Below are 24,449 nucleotides of genomic sequence, written 5' to 3'. Positions count from 1 at the left end.
TATATAGAGATCCAGAGCTTAGGACCTGCATGTCAGGACCGATAAACTACACAAGGAAGATTACTGTCCCGGTAGTCCCCATATTTAGAAGGCCAAGACCGCCGACCAATAAAGGAGGGACCTTACTAACCTTGCTTAATTATTGGCCCAGTAGGTTAGGATCGGTCTGGGTCGGAAACAGGAGAGACGGTAAAATAAAGGAGGGACCAGACGGGAATCATGAGGCCGACTCCGGGTAATACATAAGGAAGCAGAACCTTCACAGATCTACACTGGGATCCTTAGCCACCCTCCAGTACCGGGGAGAGGGTGGAGGTGGCTTAAATAGGCGCTGGTAAACCAGGATCGGAAAAGGGTCTTTAAATCCCTCAGAGTGAGTGCACAGCCCCTATAGGCCAAGCCAGGAACTGCAATGGGATCAAGCAGCGTGACAGTGGTGGCCAGGAGCCATGAGAGCTGCAGGACCTGACGGCACAAGGATGAGGGGAAATACTAGGGGAAGCCACCGGCATTATATGGAGGATCAAATACTCAAATATAAGATATACAGCCGATCCTGGACACAGAGCCGAGGAGTATAACTGAGGTGACCGCCCGTATGTCCACCGCCCGTATGTCCACCGCCCGTACATACACCCCTCCTGTATATACACCGCCCGTACATACATCCCTCCTGTACATACACCGCCCGTACATACACTCCTCCTGTACATAGATTGCCAGTACAAACCCCCTGTATATACACACCTGTACATACCCCCCCACACCTGTACATACATCACCAGTACACACCCCCTGTACACACCCCCTGTACACACACACCTGTACATACACCCCCTGTACATACACCCCCTGTACATACACACCTGTACATACACCCCTCCTGTACATACACCGCCCGTACATACATCCCTCCTGTACATACACCACCTGTACATACACTCCTCCTGTACATACACCACCTGTATATAGATTGCCAGTACATACACACCTGTACATACACCCCCTGTACATACACCCCCTGTACATACACACCTGTACATACACCCCCTGTACATCTGTCTTATAAGACAAGCATAATGGCCGTATACGAACCCCAAAAATATATTTCCAATCTCCTAACCGGGAAACCAATAAATAAGTTAATGCAGCAGAGGAAGAACAATACAAGAGACTGGACACTTGCAGAGCTGCCAACAGATACAAAAGATAAAGGATTACATTTAAGTAAGCACTCTGGGATTTTTTTTTGCTTACACCAGGTGGGATTCTGCCCATTCTTACAAACAGTGAAGTATCTGCAGGGTCTCTTCTATGGATTATGATAGTCACATCCTGAAGGTTCTGCGGGCCTCTTCTATGGATTGTGATCTTCACACCCTGAAGGTTCTGCGGGCCTCTTCTATGGATTATGATCTTCACATCCTGAAGGTTCTGCGGCCCTCTTCTATGAATCATGATCTTCACATCCTGAAGGTACTGCGGGCCTCTTCTATGGATTGTGATCTTCACACCCTGAAGGTTCCTTGGGCCTCTTCTATGGATTGTGATCTTCACACCCTGAAGGTTCCTTGGGCCTCTTCTATGGATTGTGATCTTCACACCCTGAAGGTTCCTCTGGCCTCTTCTATGGATCGTGATGTTCACATCCTGAAGGTTCCGCGGGCATCTTCTATGGATCGTGATCTTCACACCCTGAAGGTTCCTCGGGCCTTTTCTATGGATCGTGATCTTCACATCCTGAAGGTTCCTCGGGCCTCTTCTATGGATCGTGATCTTCACACCCTGAAGGTTCCTCGGGCCTTTTCTATGGATCGTGATCTTCACATCCTGAAGGTTCCTCGGGCCTCTTCTATGGATCGTGATCTTCACACCCTGAAGGTTCCTCAGCCTTTTCTATGGATCATGATCTTCACATCCTTAACCCCTCAGGACTCAGGGTTTTTCTGTTTTTGCACTTTCATTTTTCCACCTCACATTTTAAAAATCATAACCTACAGACCCATGTGATGACTTTTTTTTTGCACCACCAATTCTACTTTGTAATGACATCAGTCATTTTACCCAAAAATCTACAGCAAAACCCCCCCAAAAAATCATTGTGCGACAAAATTGAAAAAAAATACGCCATTTTGTAACACTTGGGGGCTTCCGTTTCCACGCAGTACATTTTTCGGTAAAAATGACCCCTTCCCTTTATTCTGTAGGTCCATACGATTAAAATGATTCCCTACTAATCTAGGTTTTATTTTGTCTTACTTCCGGAAAAAATCATAACTACATGCAGGAAAATAAATACGTTCTAACAAAGTCCTCTTCTGCATACGGGGATGTATAAGGGCTCATTTTTTTGTGCCGTGATCTTAAGTTTTTATCAATACCATTTTTGTTTTGATCAGACTTTTTAAATCGCATTTATAAATGTATTTTTTTGGACGCTCTTTTGGACTTTTCTAATTTTTTTATGTGTACGCCATTGACTGTGCGGTATAATTAATGATATATTTTCATAGTTCAGACATTTATGGACGCGGCGATACCTCATATATGTTTATATTTTTATTTACACAGTTTTTTTTTTTTTTTGTTGTATGAGAAAAGGGGGGTGATTCAAACTTTTTTTGGGGAATGGGTTAAATCACATTTATTAACTTTTTTTTTTTTTTTTTTTTGCAATGTTATAGCCCCCATAAGGGACTATAACATGCAGTACGTTGATTACAGACACTGATCAATGCTATGCCATAACATAGCATTGGTCAGTGTTTTCGGCGCTCGACTGCTCCTGCCTGGATCTCAGGCACGGAGCAGTCATTCAGCGATCGGACAACGAAGAGGCAGGTAGGGACCTACCTCGTGTCCGTACAGCTGATCGGGTCACTGCAGTGGTCCCGGTCCACCCGAGCTGCCGGGAATGCTTTTTTTTATTTTTATTTTTTTTAAATTTAAGACACGGCTATCAACTTTGATTGCCGTGTCTGAAGGGTTAATACCGGGCAACACATGTCAAGTATTAGCCGCGGGTCCCGGTTATCGCCAGCCGCCGGGACCGACCCGATATGACGCTAGGTGACCCCACGTTATTTTGCGGGAGCCGGTGCAGGATGTAAATATATGTCCTGCGTCATTAAGGGGTTAATGTTCCGCGGCCCTCTTCTATGAATCATGATCTTCACATCCTGAAGGTTCTGCGGGCCTCTTTACATATCTTGATCTTCACATCCTGAAGGTTCTGCGGGCCTATTCTATGGACCATGATTTTCACATCCTGAAGATCATGATTATAAGATGTCTGATGGCGAAGGGTCCAGCTGCTGGAACTCTCTGCGAACTCCGGGCTGGAACCACAGCGTTCTAGAGTCTAGGGGCGGAGTACCCCTTTAAGAGCACCGCCAGCCCGGACATAATAAAAACACAAGGAGTGAGAGGACTCAAAAATTACCCCCCCCCCCCCCCCCCCAAAGACAATCCTGGCTTGAACTCTTTATAATCTGTAATGTGACCTGAACGGCCCACCAGATACCCTCCGGGGCCGCAGGCATCATTGAGATTCTCAAGTGTTTATAAAGCTTTATTTACATTGTGCAGATTTTGTGACATTTTTGGTGCAGTTTTTCATTAGCTATAACAATAGCAGTGGATTCCAAATCAATGAGCAATATGAAGAAAATGTTCATACCCCTACTTACTGCTGGATCAAAAACTGCAAAAAAATTTTTTTTATAAATGTTTCTGTTTTGTGGCGTGAGAAAAAGTAATGAAATTTATCTTTATCCCAACAGGAAATCCAAGTGAAAACATAGAAGACGTCATGTTATCTGTTAATAATAAAGGAGAAGATGGAGAGATCATGGAGCGCTCCTCAGGACAAGATGGAGAGATCATGGAGCGCTCCTCAGGAGAAGATGGAGAGATCATGGAGCGCTCCTCAGGAGAAGATGGAGAGATCATGGAGCGCCCCTCAGGAGAAGATGGAGAGATCATGGAGCGCTCCTCAGGAGAAGATGGAGAGATCATGGAGCGCTCCTCAGGACAAGATGGAGAGATCATGGAGCGCTCCTCAGGACAAGATGGAGAGATCATGGAGCGCGTCTCAGGAGGAGATGGAGGGATCATGGAGCGCTCCTCAGGAGAAGACCTCCTTACCCCTAATGTCCATCCAGATCTATCATATAAAAATCCCCCTGATCATGAGGAATCTTCTACTGACCAACTACACATTGTTACCATAGAGACAGATCATAGAGGGGGCAAAAGGTTTCAATGTGATGAATGTGGGAAACAATTTACAGCAAGCTCAAGTCTTCTTACGCACAGAAGAATTCACACAGGGGAGAAGCCTTATTCATGTTCAGAATGTGGGAAATGTTTTACAAAAAAATCTACACTTGTTAGACATGAGAAAATTCACACAGGAGAGAAGCCATTTTCATGTTCAGAATGTGGAAAATGTTTCATAGAAAACTCAGAGCTTGTGGTACATTGGAGAATTCACACTGGGGAGAAGCCATATTCATGTTTAGAATGTGGGAAATGTTTTAAACAAAAATCAGAGCTTGTGTCACATGAGAAAATTCACACAGGGGAAAATATTTATTCATGTTCAGAATGTGGGAAATGTTTTAAACAGAAACGAAATTTTGTCATACATGAGAGAATTCACAAAGGAGGCGAAAAGTTTAAATGTGATGAATGTGGAAAAGAGTTTACAGCAAGATCCAGACTTCTTAAACACAGAAAAATTCACGCAGGGGTAAAGCCATATTCATGTTCAGAGTGTGGGAAATGTTTTTCACAGAAATGTCAGCTTGCATTACATGAGAGAACTCACACAGGAGAGAAACCGTATTCATGTTCAGAATGTGGAAAATGCTATATACAAAAATCACAACTTTTGTTACATGTGAGAATTCACACAGGAGAGAAGCCGTATTCATGTTCAGAATGTAGGAAATGCTTTAAACAAAAATCCGTTCTTGTACGACATGAGAGAATTCACACAGGAGTGAAGCCGTATTCATGCTCAGAATGTGGGAAATGTTTTATAACTAAAGATAAACAAAGAATTCATGAGAAAACTCACACAAGAGAGAGGCCTCTATGATGTTCTGCATGCGGAAAATGTTTTACATGGGAAATCGGATTTGGAAATTCACAGAGACTAGAAACCCCGGCCCCATTACTATCCCTGATGGGCCTGAATTGTGGCAGAACATGCACCAGAATAATGTTTTGTAGAATTAATTACAGATTCATTTTTATGTTTATACCGGGAAGAGTAGTTCCCTGCCCCCCACACCTTGTTTTTGGTTCATTACTGTTCTCTGTATGGGGAGGTGGAGCAGTTTTGTTCTTAAGTGTTTTTATTTTATATTGTTTGTTATCTTTGTATTTTCCTGCTTTTTTTCTTTAGTACATGAGCTACTCACAAAACTTTTTAGTTACATACCCCAAAAGGGGCGTGGCATTGATTTGACTATCTTTATGCCACTCAAGCAAACAAAACCAACATGGAATTGGTGTAAAAGTGGCATTTATGTGCAACCGGGGTCAAATCCTGTTAACCCCTCAAGGACCCGGGGTTTTTCCGTTTTTGCATTTTCGTTTTTCCCTTCTTACCTTTAAAAAATCATAACTCTTTTTTCAATTTTGCACCTAAAATTCCATATGATGCTTATTTTTTGCGCCACCAATTCTACTTTGCAGGGACATCAGTCATTTTACCCAAAAATGTACGGCGAAACGGAAAAAAAAAATCATTGTGAGACAAAATTGAAAAAAAAACCCGCCATTTTGTAACTTTTGGGGGCTTCCGTTTCTACGCAGTATATTTTTCGGTAAAAATGACACCTGCTCTTTATTCTGTAGGTCCATACGATTATAATGATCCCCGACTTATATAGGTTTGAAAAAGTCATAACTACATGCAGGAAAAACTGAGCAGTCATTCGGCAGTCGGACACCAGGAGGCAGGTAGGAGACCCTCCTCGTGTCCTGCAGCTGTTCGGGATGCCGCGATTACGCCGCGGCGATCCCGAACTGCTCCCTGAGCTAACCGGCATGGTTTCACTTTCACTTTAGACGCAGCGTTCCACTTTGAACACCCCGTCTAAAGGGTTAATAGCACGCGGCAGCGCGATCAATGCCGCACGCTATTAGCCACAGGTCCCACGCCGTGGCCCCGCATTATAGATCGGGAGCGGACGCGTTATAGATCCGGTGCGGACTCATGACATACCGGTACGTCATGGGTCCTTAAGGGGTTAAATGGGTACTCCAGGAAAAACTTTTTTTTTTTTTTATATCAACTGGCTCCAGAAAGTTAGATTTGTAAATTACTTCTATAAAAAAAAAATCTTAATCCTTCCAATAATTGTCAGCTGCTGAAGTTGAGTTGTTTTCTGTCTGACAACAGTGCTCTCTGCTGACATCTCTGCTTGTCTCGGGAACTGCACAGAGTAGAAGAAGTTTTCCATGGGGATTTGCTTCTACTCTGGACAGTTCCCGAGACAGTTCCCGAGTCATCAGAGAGCACTTAGACAGAAAAGAACAACTCAACTTCAGCAGCTCATAAGTACTGAAAGGTTTAAGATTTTTTAATAGAAGTAATTTACAAATCTGGTTAACTTTCTGGAGCCAGTTGATATATATAAAAAAGTTTTTCCTGAATAACCCCTTTTAATATGGGGTAAAGGGGGAGATTTATCAAAACCTGTGCAAAGGAAAAGTTTCCCAGTTGCCCATGGCAACCAATCAGATCGCTGCTTTCATTTCTCAGAGGCCTTTTTATTATTAGTGTAACGTGTATTTACTCCATTTTTCTATTTGTTTTCACTTTAACACATTTTTTTTTCTTTTACGCACTTGGGCGTCTCTAAGACACTTTGTCGTTATTTTTTTCATCTTATTGATTTCATTTATGTTTAACTTTATACGGAAATTTGTATTAATGTTGCAATAAAACTTTTATATACTCCAAATTATATTATAACCAGAGATGAACGAACTTTCACGCCGACCTTTTGCGAAATGTTCGATTTTGGTCAAACTCGTTCGTCATGAACCGGCAATAAAAATAAGCTCCTAAACGCGTGTGTAACACTGCTAGGAATATTTTAATTAGATTTAAAGGGGTTATCCAGGAATTTATATATAAACTGGCTCCAGAAAGTTAAACAGATTTGTAAATTACTTCTATTAAAAAAAATCTTAATCCTTTCAGTACTTATGAGCTGCTGAAGTTGAGTTCTTCTTTTCTAAGTGCTCTCTGAGTACACCTGTCTCGGGAACCGCCCAATTTGAAGCAAATCCCCATAGTAAACCTCTTCTACTCTGTGCAGTTCCCGAGACAAGCAGAGATGTCAGCAGAGAGCACTGTTGCCAGACAGAAAAGAACAACTCAACTTCAGCAGCTGATAATTATTGGAAGGATTAAGATTTTTTTAATAGAAGTAATTTACTAATCTGTTTAACTTTCTGGATCCAGTTGATAAAAAAAAAAAAAAATGTTTTCCCTGGAATACCCCTTTAACCCCTTAAGGACCAGGGGTTTTTCCATTTTTGCACTTTCGTTTTTTCCTCCTTACCTTTAAAAAATCATAACCCTTTCAATTTTGCACCTAAAAATCCATATGAGGCTTATTTTTTGCGTCACCAATTCTACTTTGCAGAGACATCAGTCATTTTACCCAAAAATCTACGGCGAAACGGAAAAAAAATCATTGTGAGACAAAATTGAAAAAAAAACGCCATTTTGTAACTTTTGGGGCTTCCGTTTCTACGCAGTACATATTTCGGTATAAATGCCCCCTTACCATTATTCTGTAGGTCCATACGGTTATAATGATCCCCGACTTATATAGGTGATTTTGTCGCACTTCAGAAAAAAATCATAACTACATGCAGGAAAATTTATACATTTAAAATTGTCATTTTCGGAGCCCTATAACTTTTTTATTTTTCTGCGTATGGGGCGGTATGAAGGTTAATTTTTTGCACCGTGATCTGAAGTTTTTAGCGGTATCATTTTTGTTCTGACTTTTTGATCACTTTTTATTAACTTTTTTGTGGTATAAAAAGTGATCAAAAATGCGCTATTTTGGACTTGAGTTTTTTACGCGTACACCATTGAACGTGCGGTTTTAAAAGCGGTATATTTTTATAATTCGGACATTTCCGCACGCGGCGATACCACATATGTTTATTTTTATTTACACTGTTTTATTTTGTTACTAGGAAATGCCGGGTGATTTAAACTTTTAATTCAGAAGGGAATGCCTGAAAGGGTTAACTTTTTTTTTTACACTTTTGTTTTGCTCCTATAGGGACCCATGAGCTTACAATGGCTGATTGCATACACAGATTGTTGTCTTGCCGTTGCATGGCAACAAGCTGTGTAATCGGCGGTTGATTGATCCAGCCTGTAACTCAATCAGATCCGGGACACCGACGGAAGAAAGTAGGGACCTTCTTCTCTCCGGGTAGCTGATCGGGGCTTCGCGATTTTATCCCGACTGAGCACCCGGGAAGCATTTACTTTCACTTTCGATGAGCGCCGCATCTGGAGGGTTAATAGTGCGTAGCTGAACGATCGTGGCCGCGCGCTATTAGCCGCGGGTCCCGGCTGTGAATAGGCGTCGGGACCATCCCGCTATTATAGACAGGGACCAGACTTAGGACGTACTCATACGTCCTTGGTCCTTAAGGGGTTAAAGTGATTATAACCCCTTAAGGACGCAGATAATTTTTATTTTTACGTTTTCGTTTTTTCCTCCTCGCCTTCAAAAAATCCTAACTCTTTTATATTTTCATCCACAGACTAGTATGAGGCTCGTTTTTTGCGCGACCAGTTGTCCGTTGTAATGCCATCACTCACTTTACCATAAAATTCATGGCGCAACCCAAAAAAATACTATTTGTGCGGGGAAATTAAAAAGAAAACCGCAATTTTGCTAATTTTGGAAGTTTTCGCTTTCACGCCGTACAATTTACGGTAAAAATGACGTGTTCATTATTCTTTGGGTAAATACGATTAAAATGATCCCCAAGATAACAAACTTTTCTATTACTATTGCGCTTGAAGAAAAAATTGCAAAATTTTTAACCAAATTAGTACGTTTAAAATCCCCCTATTTTGAAGACCTATAACTTTTTTCATTTTTCCGTATAAGCGGCGGTATGAGGGCTCATTTTTTGCGCCGTGATCTGTACTTTTTATTGATACCATATTTGCTTATATAGAACTTTTAATCCATTTTTTTATAAAAAAAATTTGGTAATAAAATGTTTAAAAAAAAAAGTCCAAAATAGCTGTTTTTGTATAACACTTTTTAGGGGTGAAATAGGGAAAATGGGACAATTTACGTTTTTATTGGGGGAGGGGGTTTTTCACTTTTTAAAAAAATTTTTTTTTAACTTTTTTTACTTATATTTTTACACTATTTATAGCAATCACTCAATTGCTAATCCTGATCAGTGCTATGTATAGGACATAGCACTGATCAGGGTTATCGGTCATCTTCTGCTCTGGATCTGCGGGAAGGCAGATCAGAGCAGAAGACGCCGGGAAGGCAGCGGAGGCAGGTGAGGGGACCTCCGTCTGCCATGCTGGATGATCGGATCGCCGCGGCAATACTGCGGGCGATCCGATCATCCATTTTAATGACCGCGATGCTGCAGATGTCGTGATCTGTATTGATCACGGCATCTGAGGGGTTAATGGCGGACATCCGTGGGATCGCGGATGTCCGCCATTAAGGGCGGGTATGATCTGGGTAGGATACCTGCCGCGCATGATCCGGGCATCACTCCGATGCTCGCGGTTATGCTTAGGACGTAAATGTACGTCCTGGTGCGTTAAGTACCAGCTCACCAGGACGTACATTTACGTCCTGCGTCGTTAAGGGGTTAAGGTGCTTGTTTATTGCGCTTGCAGATTCTGTATGATTATCAACACTAAAAGATGCATAAAGTTGCATCGGTAGATGGTTGTCGGTAGATGCTAGAGATAAGTGAAGTTACAGTACTTCGATTCTGCACGAATCTCGCGGCTCTGCGAGCCGCGAGGTTCGTGCAGGATCGAAGTACCATAACTTCACTCATCTCTAGAAGATGCTGCCGGTGTTATAATGTACACGGAGGGATCAAAAGACGCAGTGGGGTTTTTTTTTTCCAAGCAATCCAAAAATTATCCCTTTTTGTGAGTAGCAACAGGTTTGGTGACTGTGTCTCAAAATAGTGAAGAATACGGTAGGTTTTTCAAATTTTCAATAAAAAGGTTTTTCAAAAATTTTATTAAGAGGTTTTTAAACCTCTTAAAGGGGTACTCCGCCCCTGGCATCTTATCCCCTATCCCCTATGTGCGTAATGATGGGCGATACAGGGGCCGGAGCAGCGTGACGTCATGGTTCCGCCCCTCATGACATCACGGCCCGTCCCCTTAATGTAAGTCTATGGCAGGGGGCGTGACGACCGCCACGCCCCCTCCCATAGACTTGTATTGACGGGGGCGGGCCGTGACGTAACGAGGGGCGGAGCCGTGACGTAACTCTGTATTGCCCGTCATTACGTGCAGAGCGATCTCGCTCTGCGCAGTAATGATAGCGGGGCGTTGCAGCAGCGATCCCCGGGGTCCCCAGCAGCGGGACCGCGGCGATCTGACATCTTATCCCCAATCCCTTTTAAGGACGCAAGGCGTACCTGTACGCCCGATCCTGGTATAAATGCATATGACAGCCAGGACCCTGGGCTAATAGCATGCGGCACCAATCGTTGTGCCGCTCGTTATTAACCCTTTAGACGCGGCATTCAAAGTTGATCGCCAAGTCTAAATGAAAGTGAAAGCTTCCCGGCAGCTCAGTCGGGCTGATCGGGACCATCGCGGTGAAATCACGATCTCCCGATCAGCTAGAACGCGAGTCCCCTCACCTGCCTAAGGCTGGGTTCACATCACGTTTTTTCTAAAGAAAACCGTATGGCCAAAAAACTGATGGAACAGTATCGGAAAAAGTTTTTAAACTGTATACTGTTTTTAAAAGTGCATACAGTTCCGTCCGTTTCTTTTTTTTTTTTTTTTTTTAACCATATGTTTTTGAAAATGTTGTCCACTATTAATGGGATGGGTGGGGACTTAAGGATGCAAATGCGCATGTGGAAAGTAAAAACCGTATACGGTTTTGCCGTATGTGTGTTTCCCATTGATGTCCATGTTAAAAATAAATAAAGAAAGAAAAAGAAAAAACATACGCGGTTGCAGTACGGTTTTTAAACCGGAGACAAAAACCGGGTCAACCACGGTTTTGACTCCGGTTTAAAAACCGTACTGCAATCGCATAAGTTTTTTTTTAACATGAACGTCAATGGGAAACGCACATTTATACGGTTCCATACGGCGAAACCGTATGCGTTTTTTCTTTGCACATGCGCATTTGCATCCTAAAGTCCCCACCCAACACCCCTCCCATTAAAAATGGACAAAATTTTCAAAAACGGATGGGTTTAAAAAAAATAAAAACTGACGGAACTGTATGCACTTTTAAAAACAGTATACAGTTTAAAAACGCATACGGTTAACTTTTTCCGATACTGTTCCATCCTTTTTTTGCCATACGGTTTTCTTTAGAAAAACGGATTGAAAACAGTATATGGCAAAAACGTAATGTGAACTCCGCCTCAGTCACGTCCGATCGGCGATTGATTTGCTCCAAGCCTGAGATCCAGAGCAATCGACCGCCGATAACACTGATCTATGCCATGTCAATGCACGGCAATGATCTGTGTATGAGATCGGTATGTGCAGTAGGGCTGGGCGGTATACCGGTTCATACCGAATACCGAAATTTTGGTGCTGCACGATATGAATTTTTCCCATACCGCAATACCAGTTGGGCTCCTCCCCCTCGGGAATGAATGAATTATTAGCCCAGCGCTGCGTTGTCCCCACATCGGGGAACTAATCATATGTGATCCGCCAGCGCTGTTCTGCTCCCCCCCCCCCTCCTGAAATAATTTTACTCGCCAGGTTCTGCTCCCCCCCCAATTAATTATCAGCCCAGCGGGGTACTACTCACATATGTCACCCGCAAGCACTGTGGAAGAAGGACCTGTGAAGATTGTCATGTGACAGGAATAGGCGGAGCACAACAGTAGCAGACGAGACGTGGTACAAAAGAATCTTTAATGATGTCACAGTCATATGACCTGCGTGGGCGGAGCTCGACTACAGAGAGGAAAGTTTACACGTGGAGGGTGTTTGTTACAGTGTGTCACCCCAGTAGTAAGGAGATTACATGAGGAGGAGGTTTGTTACAGTGTGTCACCCCAGCAGTAAGGAGATTACATGAGGAGGGGGTTTGTTACAGTGAGTCACCCCAGTAGTAAGGATATTACATGAGGAGGGGGTTTGTTACAGTGAGTCACCCCAGTAGTAAGGATATTACATGAGGAGGGGGTTTGTTACAGTGTGTCACCCCAGTAGTAAGGATATTACATGAGGAGGGGGTTTGTTACAGTGTGTCACCCCAGTAGTAAGGATATTACATGAGGAGGGGGTTTGTTACAGTGTGTCACCCCAGTAGTAAGGAGATTACATGAGAAGGTTTGTTACAGTGTGTCACCCCAGTAGTAAGGAGATTACATAAGGAGGAGGTTTGTTACAGTGTGTCACCCCAGTAGTGAGGAGATTACATGAGAAGGTTTGTTACAGTGTGTCACCCCAGTAGTAAGGAGATTACATGAGGAGGAGGTTTGTTACAGTGTGTCACCCCAGTAGTAAGGAGATTACGTGAGGAGGAGGTTTGTTACAGTGTGTCACCCCAGTAGTAAGGAGATTACATGAGGAGGAGGTTTGTTACAGTGTGTCACCCCAGTAGTAAGGAGATTACATGAGGAGGGGGTTTGTTACAGTGTGTCACCCCAGTAGTAAGGAGATTACATGAGGAGGGGGTTTGTTACAGTGTGTCACCCCAGTAGTAAGGAGATTACATGAGGAGGAGGTTTGTTACAGTGTGTCACACCAGTAGTAAGGAGATTACATGAGGGGGTGGTTTGTTACAGTGTGTCACCCCAGTAGTAAGGAGATTACATGAGGAGGAGGTTTGTTACAGTGCGTCACCCCAGCAGTAAGGAGATTACACGAGGAGGAGGTTTGTTACAGTGTGTCACCCCAGTAGTAAGGAGATTACATGAGGAGGAGGTTTGTTACAGTGTGTCACTCCAGTAGTAAGGAGATTACATGAGGAGGGGGTTTGTTACAGTGTGTCGCCCCAGTAGTAAGGAGATTACATGAGGAGGAGGTTTGTTACATTGTGTCACCCCAGCAGTAAGGAGATTACACGAGGAGGAGGTTTGTTACAGTGTATCACTCCAGTAGTAAGGAGATTACATGAGGAGGAGGTTTGTTACAGTGTGTCACCCCAGTAGTAAGGAGATTACATGAGGAGGAGGTTTGTTACAGTGTGTCACCCCAGTAGTAAGGAGATTACACGAGGTGGAGGTTTGTTACATTGTGTCACCCCAGCAGTAAGGAGATTACACGAGGAGGAGGTTTGTTACAGTGTGTCACTCCAGTAGTAAGGAGATTACACGAGGAGGAGGTTTGTTACAGTGTGTCACTCCAGTAGTAAGGAGATTACACGAGGAGGAGGTTTGTTACAGTGTGTCACCCCAGTAGTAAGGAGATTACACGAGGAGGAGGTTTGTTACAGTGTGTCACCCCAGTAGTAAGGAGATTACACGAGGAGGAGGTTTGTTACATTGTGTCACCCCAGCAGTAAGGAGATTACACGAAGAGGAGGGTTGTTACAGTGTGTCACCCCAGTAGTAAGGATATTACATGAGGAGGATTGTTACAGTGTGTCACCCCAGTAGTAAGGAGATTACATGAGGAGGAGGTTTGTTACAGTGTGTCACCCCAGTAGTAAGGAGATTACATGAGGAGGAGGTTTGTTACAATGTGTCACCCCAGTAGTATGGAGATTACATGAGGAGGAGGTTTGTTACAATGTGTCACCCCAGTAGTATGGAGATTACATGAGGAGGAGGTTTGTTACAATGTGTCACCCCAGTAGTATGGAGATTACATGAGGAGGAGGTTTGTTACAGTGTGTCACCCCAGTAGTAAGGAGATTACATGAGCAGGAGGTTTGTTAGTGTGCCACCCCAGTAGTAAGGAGATTACATGAGGAGGAGGTTTGTTACAGTGTGCCACCCCAGTAGTAGGGAGATTACATGAGGAGGGGGTTTGTTACAGTGTGTCACCCCAGTAGTAAGGAGATTACATGAGGAGGGGGGTTTGTTACAGTGTGTCACCCCAGTAGAAAGCAGATTACATGAGGAGATGGTTTGTTACAGTGTGTCACTCCAGTAGTAAGGAGATTACATGGGGAGGAGGTTTGTTACAGTGTGTCACCCCAGTAGTAAGGAGAATACATGAGGAGGAGGTTTGTTACAGTGTATCACCCCAGTAGTAAGGAGATTGCACGAGGAGGAGGTTTGTTACAGTGTGTCACCCCAGTAGTAAGGAGATTACATGAGCAGGAGGTTTGTTACAGTGTGTCACCCCAGTGGTAAGGAGATTACATGAGGAGGAGGTTTGTTACAGTGTGTCACCCCAATAGTAAGGAGATTACATGAGGAGGGGGTTTGTTACAGTGTGTCACCCCAGTAGTAAGGAGATTACATGAGGAGGGGGTTTGTTAGGGTGTGTCACCCCAGTAGTAAGGAGATTACATGAGCAGGAGGTTTGTTACAGTGTGTCACCCCAGTAGTGAGGAGATTACATGAGGAGGAGGTTTGTTACAGTGTGTCACCCCAGTAGAAAGCAGATTACATGAGGAGATGGTTTGTTACAGTGTGTCACCCCAGTAGTAAGGAGATTACATGAGCAGGTTTGTTAGTGTGTCACCACAGTAGTAAGAAGATTACATGAGGAGGAGGTTTGTTACATTGTGTCGCTGGTTCTGTGATTCAGGCTCCTCCTCTTCCCCTCCAGCTGACCCAGTTGTCTCCTCTTCTCCTGAATGACCCCTAAGGATGGAGAAGGACAGGAATGAGATGACTAAGAGAATATTACACTTCACCTTGGAGATCCTCCACCTGCTGACCGGAGAGGTGAGGTGACCCATCTACATTTCCACCATTGTTGTCCCCCATCTACATTTCCACCATTGTTGGCCCCATCTACATTTCCACCATTGTTGGCCCCATCTACATTTCCACCATTGTTGTCCCCCCCCCATCTACATTTCCACCATTGTTGTCCCCATCTACATTTCCACCATTGTTGTCCCCCCATCTACATTTCCACCATTGTTGTCCCCATCTACATTTCCACCATTGTTGTCCCCCATCTTTGGAGCCACTCTATGTTCTGGATGTCTCTTTGTAGGTGAGGTCTCCAGAACTGACCCCAGTATTCCAGATGTGCTCACTAGAGCTCTATACAGGGGGCACAATCTCCTCTTTGTAGTGAGGGAGGAATACTGGGGTCAGTCCCCTCATTGTCTCTCTCCATACACAGGATTACACCATAGTGAAGAAGACATGGGGGGAGTGTGTGGCCCCCAGCAGCCATCTCCATGAGTCAGGAGGAGGGAGCAGGGCCCGGGGCACCATCACAGAGCCTCCACTTCACTCACTGATACATGAGGAGAAGATCCTAGAACTCACCCACAGGATCACAGAGCTGCTGACTGGAGAGGTGACCCTGCTGGGACATTATACAGTAATGGAGGGGTCTGTTGATGATTAGAGAGGTGACACTGCTGGGACATTATACAGTAATGGAGGGGTCTGTTGATGATTAGAGAGGTGACACTGCTGGGACATTATACGGTAATGGAGGGGTCCGGTGATGATTAGAGAGGTGACACTGCTGGGACATTATACAGTAATGGAGGGGTCTGGTGATGACTGGAGAGGTGACACTGCTGGGACATTATACAGTAATGGAGGGGTCTGGTGATGATTAGAGAGGTGACACTGCTGGGACATTATACAGTAATGGAGGGGTCTGGTGATGACTGGAGAGGGGACACTGCTGGGACATTATATAGTAATGGAGGGGTCTGGTGATGATTAGAGAGGTGACCCTGCTGGGACATTATACAGTAATGGAGGGGTCTGGTGATGACTGGAGAGGTGACACTGCTGGGACATTATATAGTAATGGAGGGGTCTGGTGATGACTGGAGAGGTGACACTGCTGGGACATTATACAGTAATGGAGGGGTCTGGTGATGATTAGAGAGGTGACACTGCTGGGACATTATACAGTAATGGAGGGGTTTGGTGATGACTGGAGAGGTGACACTGCTGGGACATTATACAGTAATGGAGGGGTCTGGTGATGATTAGAGAGGTGACACTGCTGGGACATTATACAGTAATGGAGGGGTCTGGTGATGATTAGAGAGGTGACACTGCTGGGACATTATACAGTAATGGAGGGTCTGGTGATGATTAGAGAGGTGACACTGCTGGGACATTATACAGTAATGGAGGGGTCTGGTGATGACTGGAGAGGTGACACTGCTGGGACATTATACAGTAATAGAGGGGTCTGGTGATGACTGGAGAGGTGACACTGCTGGGACATTATACAGTAATGGAGGGGTCTGGTGATGACTGGAGAGGTGACACTGCTGGGACATTATACAGTAATGGGGGGGTCTGGTGATGATTAGAGAGGTGACACTGCTGGGACATTATACAGTAATGGAGGGGTCTGGTGATGACTGGAGAGGTGACACTGCTGGGACATTATACAGTAATGGAGGGGTCTGGTGATGATTAGAGAGGTGACACTGCTGGGACATTATACAGTAATGGAGGGGTCTGGTGATGACGGTATCATTGTGTGTCAGGTTCCTATAAGGTGTCAGGATGTGGCGGTCTATTTCTCCATGGAGGAGTGGGAGTATGTAGAAGGACACAAGGATCTGTACCAGGACATAGTCATGATGGAGGATCACCGGCCCCTCACATCACAAGGTAAGAGGAGACATATATATAGACATGTCCCCCATGACTTCTCGGGTCACTTACCTCTTCTATAAAACATTGTGATGGAAAGGAAAGTGAAATAAAAGGGGGAGGGCGGGGCTTCTTCTAATCTTCCCACAGGTGACTGAGCTGGAGACACCACAGCCCAGTATAGAAGGGAAATACTTTTCCCGCCAATGGGCCTCCAGCCAATCAGAATGCTGTTGTTGGGCTGGAGCATCGCTGGGCAGAAGATTATGGTTACCGGGCAGAATCTGATCCTCCAATCAGAAGCAGGAATCCATCTCTTATGTACTACAACATATCAGTAATATATTTTCATTATTTATTTTTTCATTTTGAGGGTGAATTTTACGTTTGAAAACCGGCCACTAGGGGTCACCTTCCTAGTGGCCTGCTGCAGCCTGGCATGACGTCACGCCTGAAAAAGGACTGATTTTGGAGTGGCAATCAGTCCTTTTTCATTTAGGCTGCTCTCGCTCCCTGCCTGTCAATCAGACAGGCGGGAGCGAGCGCATTGGCTCCCCGGCCACTGGCTGGGAGGCCACTCCTCCCGCACGTGTTGTCGCCGCCGCTGACCCTGCACGCCCGCTGCCGGACTCTGCAGTATCAGTAAGCATCAGAAGGAGCGGGACAGGGGGAACTGGGTATGTGTTTGTGACAGGGGGAACTGGGTATGCGTGGGCTGTGTGTGACGGAGGGAACGGGGTATGCGGCGGCGGGCGTAGCGCCGCATGGCACTAAGTTATAGTTCATCTACACAGGGTGCCTCCAGCTGTTTTACTACTACATCTCCCAGCATGCCCTGACAGCCAATAGATGTCAGGGCAAGCTGGGAGTTGTAGCGGTGAAACAGCTGGAGGCCCCCTGTGTAGATGAACTAAGGGCGGAAGTCCCCCCCCCAGCAGGCATCAGTGACGTGGTGCCTGCTGGGGAAGTCTGCCTGGTAGTGAGCACACTATCAGGCAGACAAAAAGTTATTTTTAATTAAAAGCAGGGAGGGGGTTAGGGATAGATGGGCAATAGGCAGGGACAGAAAAAAAAAATATAGGATGGTGGGAGCTACCCTTTAACAGTAAATTTAGCTGTAGTGACCAGTGTCGGGCAGCTGCTGCCAAGGCAAATAAAATCATGGGGGGCATTAAAGGGGTATAGATGCCCACGACAAGGAAATAATTCGACCACACATAGAATACTGTGTATAGTACTGGTCAGACCGCACATGGAATACTGTGTACAGTACAGGTCAGACCGCACATGGAATACTGTGTACAGTACTGGTCAGACCACACATGGAATACTGTGTACAGTACTGGTCAGACCGCACATGGAATACCGTGTACAGTACTGGTCAGACCACACATGGAATACCGTGTACAGTACTGGTCAGACTGCACATGGAATACCGTGTACAGTACTGGTCAGACCGCACATGGAATACCGTGTACAGTACTGGTCAGACCGCACATGGAATACCGTGTACAGTACTGGTCAGACCGCACATGGAATACCGTGTACAGTACTGGTCAGACCGCACATGGAATACTGTGTACAGTACTGGTCAGACCGCACATGGAATACTGTGTACAGTACTGGTCAGACCGCACATGGAATACTGTGTACAGTACTGGTCAGACCACACATGGAATACTGTGTACAGTACTGGGCACCAGTGTACAAGAAGGATATAGTGGAGCTGGAGAAGGTTCAAAGACGGGCAACCAGGGTAATACGGGGAATGGGAGGACTACAGTACCCATGGGAGGACTACAGACTGTATATATAACAAGGAGGTGACCTAATAATATATATATAATATATCAGGACAGTACAGAGATCTCTCCATGATCTATTTATACCCAGGACTGTATACATAACAAGGGGGTGACCTAATAATATATATAATATATCAGGACAGTACAGAGATCTCTCCATGATCTATTTATACCCAGGACTGTATATATAACAAGGAGGTGACCTAATAATATATATAATATATCAGGACAGTACAGAGATCTCTCCATGATCTATTTATACCCAGGACTGTATATATAACAAGGAGGTGACCTAATAATATATATAAGATATCAGGACAGTACAGAGATCTCTCCATGATCTATTTATACCCAGGACTGTATATATAACAAGGAGGTGACCTAATAATATATATAATATCAGGACAGTACAGAGATCTCTCCATGATCTATTTATACCCAGGACTGTATATATAACAAGGAGGTGACCTAATAATATATATAATATATCAGGACAGTACAGAGATCTCTCCATGATCTATTTATACCCAGGACTGTATATATAACAAGGAGGTGACCTAATAATATATATAATATATCAGGACAGTACAGAGATCTCTCCATGATCTATTTATACCCAGGACTGTATATATAACAAGGAGGTGACCTAATAATATATATAATATATCAGGACAGTACAGAGATCTCTCCATGATCTAGTTATACCCAGGACTGTATATGTAACAAGGAGGTGACCTAATATATATAATATATCAGGACAGTACAGAGATCTCTCCATGATCTATTTATACCCAGGACTGTATATATAACAAGGAGGTGACCTAATAATATATATATAATATATCAGGACAGTACAGAGATCTCTCCATGATCTATTTATACCCAGGACTGTATATATAACAAGGAGGTGACCTAATAATATATATAATATATCAGGACAGTACAGAGATCTCTCCATGATCTATTTATACCCAGGACTGTATATGTAACAAGGAGGTGATTTAATATATATAATATATCAGGACAGTACAGAGATCTCTCCATGATCTATGTATACCCAGGACTGTATACATAACAAGGGGGTGACCTAATAATATATATAATATATCAGGACAGTACAGAGATCTCTCCATGATCTATTTATACCCAGGACTGTATATATAACAAGGAGGTGACCTAATAATATGTATATATAATATATCAGGACAGTACATGTCACGATTCGGCTGGCAGGAGGTGGATCCTCTGTGCCAGAGAGGGATTGCCGTGGACCGTGTTGGTGGACCGGTTCTAAGTTGCTACTGGTATTCACCAGAGCCCGCCGCAAAGCGGGATGGTCTTGCAGCGGCGGTAGCAACCAGGTCGTATCCACTAGCAACGGCTCAACCTCTCTGACTGCTGAAGATAGGTGCGGTACAAGGGAGTAGACAAGAGCAAGGTCGGACGTAGCAGAAGGTCAGGGCAGGCAGCAAGGATCGTAGTCAGGGGCAACGGCAGTAGGTCTGGAACACAGGCTAGGAACACACAAGGAAACGCTTTCACTGGCACAATGGCAACAAGATCCGGCGAGGGAGTGCAGGGGAAGTGAGGTATAAGTAGGGAGTGCACAGGTGAACACACTGATTAAGCCTGCTGCGCCAATCAGTGGCGCAGTGGCCCTTTAAATTGCAGAGACCCGGCGCGCGCGCGCCCTAAGGAGCGGGGCCGCGCGCGCCGGGACAAGACAGACGGGGAACGAGTCAGGTACGGGAGCCGGGATGCGCATCGCGAGCGGGCGCCTCCCGCATCGCGAATCGCATCCCGGCTGAGAGTGATATTGCAGCGCACCCGGTCAGCAGGTCTGACCGGGGCGCTGCGAATGAGAGGATGCTGCGAGCGCTCTGGGGACGAGCGGGGACCCGGAGCGCTCGGCGTAACAGTACCCCCCCCCTTGGGTCTCCCCCTCTTCTTGGAGCCTGAGAACCTGAGGATAAGACTTTTGTCTAGGATGTTGTCCTCAGGTTCCCAGGATCTCTCTTCTGGGCCACAGCCTTCCCAATCCACCCAAAAATTTTTTTTTCCTCTGACCGTCTTGGAGGCCAGAATCTCCTTCACGGAGAAGACGTCAGAAGAACCAGAAACAGGAGTGGGAGAAACAAGTTTGGGAGAGAAGCGGTTAATGATGAGTGGTTTAAGGAGAGAGACATGGAAGGCATTGGGAATACGAAGAGAAGGAGGAAGAAGGAGTTTGTAAGAGACAGGGTTAATCTGGCACAAGACTTTGAAAGGGCCAAGATAGCGTGGTCCCAGTTTGTAACTGGGGACACGAAAGCGGACATATTTAGCGGAGAGCCATACCTTGTCTCCGGGAGCAAAAATGGGGGAGTTCTTCTTTTCTTATCGGCAAATCTTTTCATCCGGGATGAAGCCTGTAAAAGAGAATTTTGGGTCTCTTTCCATATGGTGGAAAGATCACGAGTCACTTCATCCACAGCGGGCAAACCAGAGGGCAAGGGAGTAGGGAGGGGGGGAAGAGGGTGACGGCCGTACACCACGAAAAATGGGGACTTAGCAGAAGATTCGGAGACTCTGAAGTTGTATGAGAATTCGGCCCATGGTAGAAGATCTGCCCAGTCATCCTGGCGGGAGGAAACAAAATGCCGTAAATAGTCACCCAGGACCTGATTAATTCTTTCTACTTGCCCATTGGATTGGGGATGATAAGAAGAAGAGAAGTTTAATTTGATCTTGAGCTGTTTACAGAGGGCCCTCCAGAATTTAGACACGAATTGGACGCCTCTATCCGAGACGATATGCGTGGGCAAACCGTGAAGGCGAAAAATGTGTACAAAAAATTGCTTTGCCAACTGAGGCGCTGAAGGAAGACCAGGAAGAGGAATAAAATGTGCCATCTTGGAAAATCGATCAACGACCACCCAAACAACAGTGTTGCCACGGGATGAAGGCAAGTCCGTAATAAAGTCCATACCAATCTGTGACCAAGGCTGTTCAGGAACAGGCAGAGGATGAAGGAGACCAGCAGGCTTCTGGCGAGGAGTCTTATCCCGGGCACAGACAGTACAGGCCCGCACAAAATCAACAACATCCGTCTCCAGAGTCGGCCACCAATAAAAACGAGAGATGAGTTGCAAGGATTTTTTGATGCCCGCATGGCCTGCGAGGTGGGAGGAGTGTCCCCATTTGAGAATCCCGAGACGCTGGCGTGGAGAAACGAAGGTCTTCCCTGGAGGAGTTTGCCTGATGGAGGCTGGAGAAGTGGAGATCAGACAGTCAGGAGGAATGATGTGTTGCGGGAGACCTCTACTTCAGAGGCATCAGAAGAACGAGAGAGGGCATCGGCCCTACTGTTCTTGTCAGCAGGGCGAAAATGGATTTCAAAGTTAAAACGGGCAAAGAACAACGACCACCTAGCCCGGCGAGGGTTCAGTCGTTGGGCAGACTGGAGATAGGAGAGATTCTTGTGATCAGTGTATATGATAACTGGAAATTTTGATCCCTCCAGCAGGTGCCTCCATTCATCAAGTGCCAATTTAATGGCCAGTAGTTCTCGATCACCGATGGAGTAGTTTCTCTCCGCCAGAGAGAAGGTCCTAGAAAAAAAAACACAAGTAACAGCATGCCCGGAAGAATTTTTTTGTAGAAGGACAGCTCCAGCTCCCACTGAGGAGGCATCTACCTCCAATAGGAAGGGTTTAGATGGGTCAGGTCTGGAGAGCACGGGAGCAGAAGAAAAGGCAGACTTGAGATGTTTAAATGCGTCTTCCGCTTGGGGAGACCAGGACTTGGGATTGGCATTTTTCTTGGTTAAAGCCACGATAGGAGCCACAATAGTGGAGAAGTGTGGAATAAATTGTCTGTAATAATTGGCGAACCCCAAAAAACGTTGGATAGCACGGAGTCCGGAGGGGCGTGGCCAATCTAAGACGGCAGAAAGTTTATCTGGGTCCATTTGTAGTCCCTGGCCAGAGACCAAGTATCCTAGGAAAGGAAGAGATTGACATTCGAAGAGACATTTCTCCATTTTGGCATAAAGTTGATTGTCCCGAAGTCTCTGAAGAACCATGCGGACATGCTGGCGGTGTTCTTCTAAGTTGGCAGAAAAAATCAGAATATCGTCCAGATAAACCACAACACAGGAATATAGGAGATCACGAAAAATTTCATTAACAAAGTCTTGGAAGACGGCAGGGGCGTTGCACAGGCCAAAGGGCATGACCAGATACTCAAAGTGTCCATCTCTAGTGTTAAATGCGGTCTTCCATTCGTCCCCCTCCCTGATGCGGATGAGATTATAAGCACCTCTTAAGTCCAGTTTGGTAAAGATGTGGGCACCTTGTAAGCGATCAAAGAGTTCCGAGATAAGAGGTAAGGGGTAGCGGTTTTTTACCGTGATTTTATTAAGTCCGCGGTAATCAATGCAAGGGCAAAGGGAGCCATCTTTTTTGGACACAAAAAAAAATCCAGCTCCGGCAGGAGAGGAGGACTTGCGGATAAACCCCTTTTTTAAATTCTCCTGGATGTACTCCGACATGGCAAGAGTCTCTGGAGCAGACAGAGGATAGATTCTGCCCCGGGGTGGAGTAGTACCCGGGAGGAGGTCAATAGGACAGTCATAAGGCCTGTGAGGAGGTAAAGTCTCAGCTTGCTTTTTGCAAAAAACGTCAGCATAGTCCATATAAGCCTTAGGAAGACCGGATACAGGGGGAACCACAGGGTCACGACAGGGAGTACTGGGAACCGGTTTAAGACAGTCCTTGTGACAAGAAGTACCCCAGTTCTTGATTTCTCCTGTGGACCAATCAAGGGTTGGGGAATGGCGTTGAAGCCACGGTAATCCGAGAAGAATTTCACAAGTGCAGTTGGAGAGGACCAAAAATAAAAAATTTTCGTGATGAGGTCCGATGCACATTAGGAGAGGTTCCGTGCGGTAACGCACGGTACAGTCCAATCTTTCATTGTTAACAGAATTGATGTAGAGGGGTCTGGCGAGACTGGTCACCGGGATGTTGAACCTGTTGATTTGAGAGGCCAAAATAAAATTTCCTGCAGATCCGGAATCCAAGAAGGCCATAGCAGAGAAGGAGAAGGTAGAAGAAGAAATCCGCACAGGCACAGTAAGGAGTGGAGAAGCAGAGTTCACATCAAGAGCTGTCTCACCTTTGTGCGGAGTCAGCGTACGTCTTTCCAGGCGGGGAGGACGGATAGGACAATCCTTCAGGAAGTGTTCGGTACCGGCACAGTACAGGCACAGATTCTCCATGCGGCGTCGTGTCCTCTCTTGAGGTGTCAAGCGAGACCGGTCAACTTGCATAGCCTCCACGGCGGGAGGCACAGGAACGGATTGCAGAGGACCAGAGGAGAGAGGAGTCGGGGAGAGAAACCGCCTCGTGCGAACAAAGTCCATATCCTGGCGGAGCTCCTGACGCCTTTCGGAAAAACGCATGTCAATGCGGGTGGCCAGATGAATAAGTTCATGCAGGTTAGCAGGAATTTCTCGTGCGGCCAGCACATCTTTAATGTTGCTGGATAGGCCTTTTTTAAAGGTCGCGCAGAGGGCCTCATTATTCCAGGATAATTCGAAGGCAAGAGTACGGAATTGGATGGCGTACTCGCCAACAGAAGAATTACCCTGGACCAGGTTCAGCAGGGCAGTCTCAGCAGAAGAGGCTCGGG

The 24,449-nt window shown here is 45.4% G+C and overlaps 2 protein-coding genes across 3 annotated transcripts in view; both read left to right on the top strand.

Moving 5' to 3' along the window:
* The window catches only part of LOC130340502 (uncharacterized), a 55,029-nt gene extending 48,725 nt beyond the window's left edge, over window positions 1–6,304 (top strand). The window contains exon 13 of the mRNA XM_056554198.1: window positions 3,783–6,304. Within this exon, the coding sequence (XP_056410173.1) occupies window positions 3,783–5,104 (1,322 nt within the window). The 3' untranslated portion in view covers window positions 5,105–6,304. The remainder of the gene's footprint in view (window positions 1–3,782) is intronic.
* A 5,922-nt stretch (window positions 6,305–12,226) lies between these two features.
* The window catches only part of LOC130340504 (oocyte zinc finger protein XlCOF7.1-like), a 39,747-nt gene continuing 27,524 nt past the window's right edge, over window positions 12,227–24,449 (top strand). The window contains exons 1-4 of one of the 2 annotated variants that reach the window (XM_056554204.1): window positions 12,227–12,298; window positions 14,990–15,108; window positions 15,518–15,697; window positions 16,863–16,989. In XM_056554204.1, the coding sequence (XP_056410179.1) occupies window positions 15,031–15,108; window positions 15,518–15,697; window positions 16,863–16,989 (385 nt within the window). In that variant the 5' untranslated portion in view covers window positions 12,227–12,298; window positions 14,990–15,030. Of the gene's footprint in view, window positions 12,299–14,861; window positions 15,109–15,517; window positions 15,698–16,862; window positions 16,990–24,449 lie in introns of those variants that run through there. The other variant, XM_056554203.1, reaches the window with a different exon arrangement.

Source organism: Hyla sarda, unplaced genomic scaffold, assembly GCF_029499605.1.
Source record: "Hyla sarda isolate aHylSar1 unplaced genomic scaffold, aHylSar1.hap1 scaffold_595, whole genome shotgun sequence".
NCBI lineage: Eukaryota > Metazoa > Chordata > Amphibia > Anura > Hylidae > Hyla > Hyla sarda.
This window is presented reverse-complemented; position numbering and strand designations above follow the sequence as displayed.